This window comes from Alosa pseudoharengus, unplaced genomic scaffold (assembly GCF_046254945.1).
Source record: "Alosa pseudoharengus isolate Yale_2024_CS ecotype anadromous, Long Island Sound unplaced genomic scaffold, YU_APseudo_1.1 YU_APseudo_1.1_scf_3, whole genome shotgun sequence".
In the NCBI taxonomy this organism is placed as follows: Eukaryota; Metazoa; Chordata; class Actinopteri; order Clupeiformes; family Clupeidae; genus Alosa; species Alosa pseudoharengus.
Window position 1 is genome coordinate 16,492,739 of NW_027468718.1, and position 1,752 is coordinate 16,494,490.

Consider the following 1,752-nt stretch of genomic DNA (forward strand, 5'->3'; position numbering starts at 1 on the left):
ACACAGCACTGTGGTCAGAGAAACACCCTCTGGTTTGATAGAGGTAGTGGGGTGAGGTTGGAATTTCCAGAACAAGTTGTTCAAAATGGACACCCTAATTGGTTCCCATTGAATATGTTATACCAATTAAAGCAATGGTCTGAATGATTAAACCGTTCTGCATCATTCTCAAGTAACATTTTCTTTTGGTTTCGTTTTTGTTTTTGTCATGCGGCACATTTGATGTTTTCTTTTATTATGAAAAAGGAAAATGGAGAATAAAATAATCAAACAGCTCAGACGTGACACCTAGCCTGAGATGTACAGTAAGGGATACATCTGAGCGTAGCATTCAGGAAGCACTCCAAACATCAGCTTGTCAGGACATCTGAGTGGAAGTACATAACCATCGCACACAGACTACAAACTACCCTGAAATAATAAAACATGTGGTTGGTTGTTTTTCTTTCTTTTGTTCTTTCTTTTTTTCTTTCTTTTCACCATTTTGGTTTCTGTTCATGTACCTGCATTTTGTGTAATTTTTTTTAGACTATGTAAGCATTCCTATATAAACAAGTTCATACATATAGTTGTATTGGAAAACATATAAAGGATTACAAAGTAATGTGTCTACAACGAAAAACTGCTCTCTGCACTCACAGTTGTTTTTCTTGCATACAAAAACAAACAAACATCATAGTTTTAATAAAGATAATTTGTAACCAGTACAATGAATGCTGTAATACAAGTGATATGCAGAAATCTGAATGAAGCATTATATCCCATAATATCTTCGAGTGCTGCTTGGTCTCTCTCTGCTTCTCAACCAAACCACACACCCTCTTTTTGTCAGGTGATCCAGCAGCCGATCTCTGTCTTCGAATGAAAAACAAAAAAAAAACTGTCTTTTTTTTTTAAAAGTGTCCTCTGTTGTGTCAGTACTCCTCTCCCACCCAGATTTCACAGGCGTTTCCAGTCCAGCCGTCCCAGCAGTCGCAGTTCCCACAGTTGCACACGCCGTTGCCTGCAAAGAGGAGGTGATAGGGGAAACCGTCAATCGGGCTGGAGCCACTCTCGAGCCGCAACCCCTCAATTCCTCCCACCCAGTCCAGAGCCGTAACAAGGATCCTCTCTTCACACCTCTGTCCCTAAGGCCTACACACACACACACACACACACACACACACACACACACACACATTTGGCCAGGTCATAGTTCTAACACTCACTTCTGTTGTAGAGTGTGTGTGTAAAGAGAGAGGGCTCTATCTACTGGCTTGTGTCAGACTCCTCTGCTGAGGCTGGCAGTGGGGGAGCAGTGGGAGGCATGTTCAGCCAGGGGATGCTTGGTGCGGGTTTGGTTTTGGTGACGGAAGAGGGGAAAGTCAATAGGGAAGGTTGTGTGTGTGTGTGTGTGTGTGTATGTGTGTGTGGCATATGCCATGGGTGTATTACACCAGCCCTGTATGACCACATGTTAGCCACATATTTATCTGATAGTTGCCACTAGCTAATGACTAAAATGCAACACTACAACCAACAGGCAAACACACACTCACACACACACACACACACACATAGAGAAAATAACCACTTTAATAGCCTCTGTGTGACACCCAAACATCATGCAGCCCAGGGCTCTCCACTGGCTGCCAAACGCTTCTGAGCAGCAGCTGTGGCGCCGGTGGCCATGACAGACCAGCGCACCTCTTCCTTTCTCACTCCCTTTCTCTCTCTCTCTCTCTCTCCTCTGTGCTGATGCTGGTCCTGATG

General features: G+C 43.7%; 1 protein-coding gene across 1 annotated transcript in view; it reads right to left on the reverse strand.

The window, feature by feature from the left end:
• Window positions 1-424: 424 nt before the first annotated feature.
• Window positions 425-1,752, reverse strand: part of itgbl1 (integrin, beta-like 1) — a 67,292-nt gene continuing 65,964 nt past the window's right edge. The window contains exon 11 of the mRNA XM_076263393.1: window positions 425-1,003. Within this exon, the coding sequence (XP_076119508.1) occupies window positions 915-1,003 (89 nt within the window). The 3' untranslated portion in view covers window positions 425-914. The remainder of the gene's footprint in view (window positions 1,004-1,752) is intronic.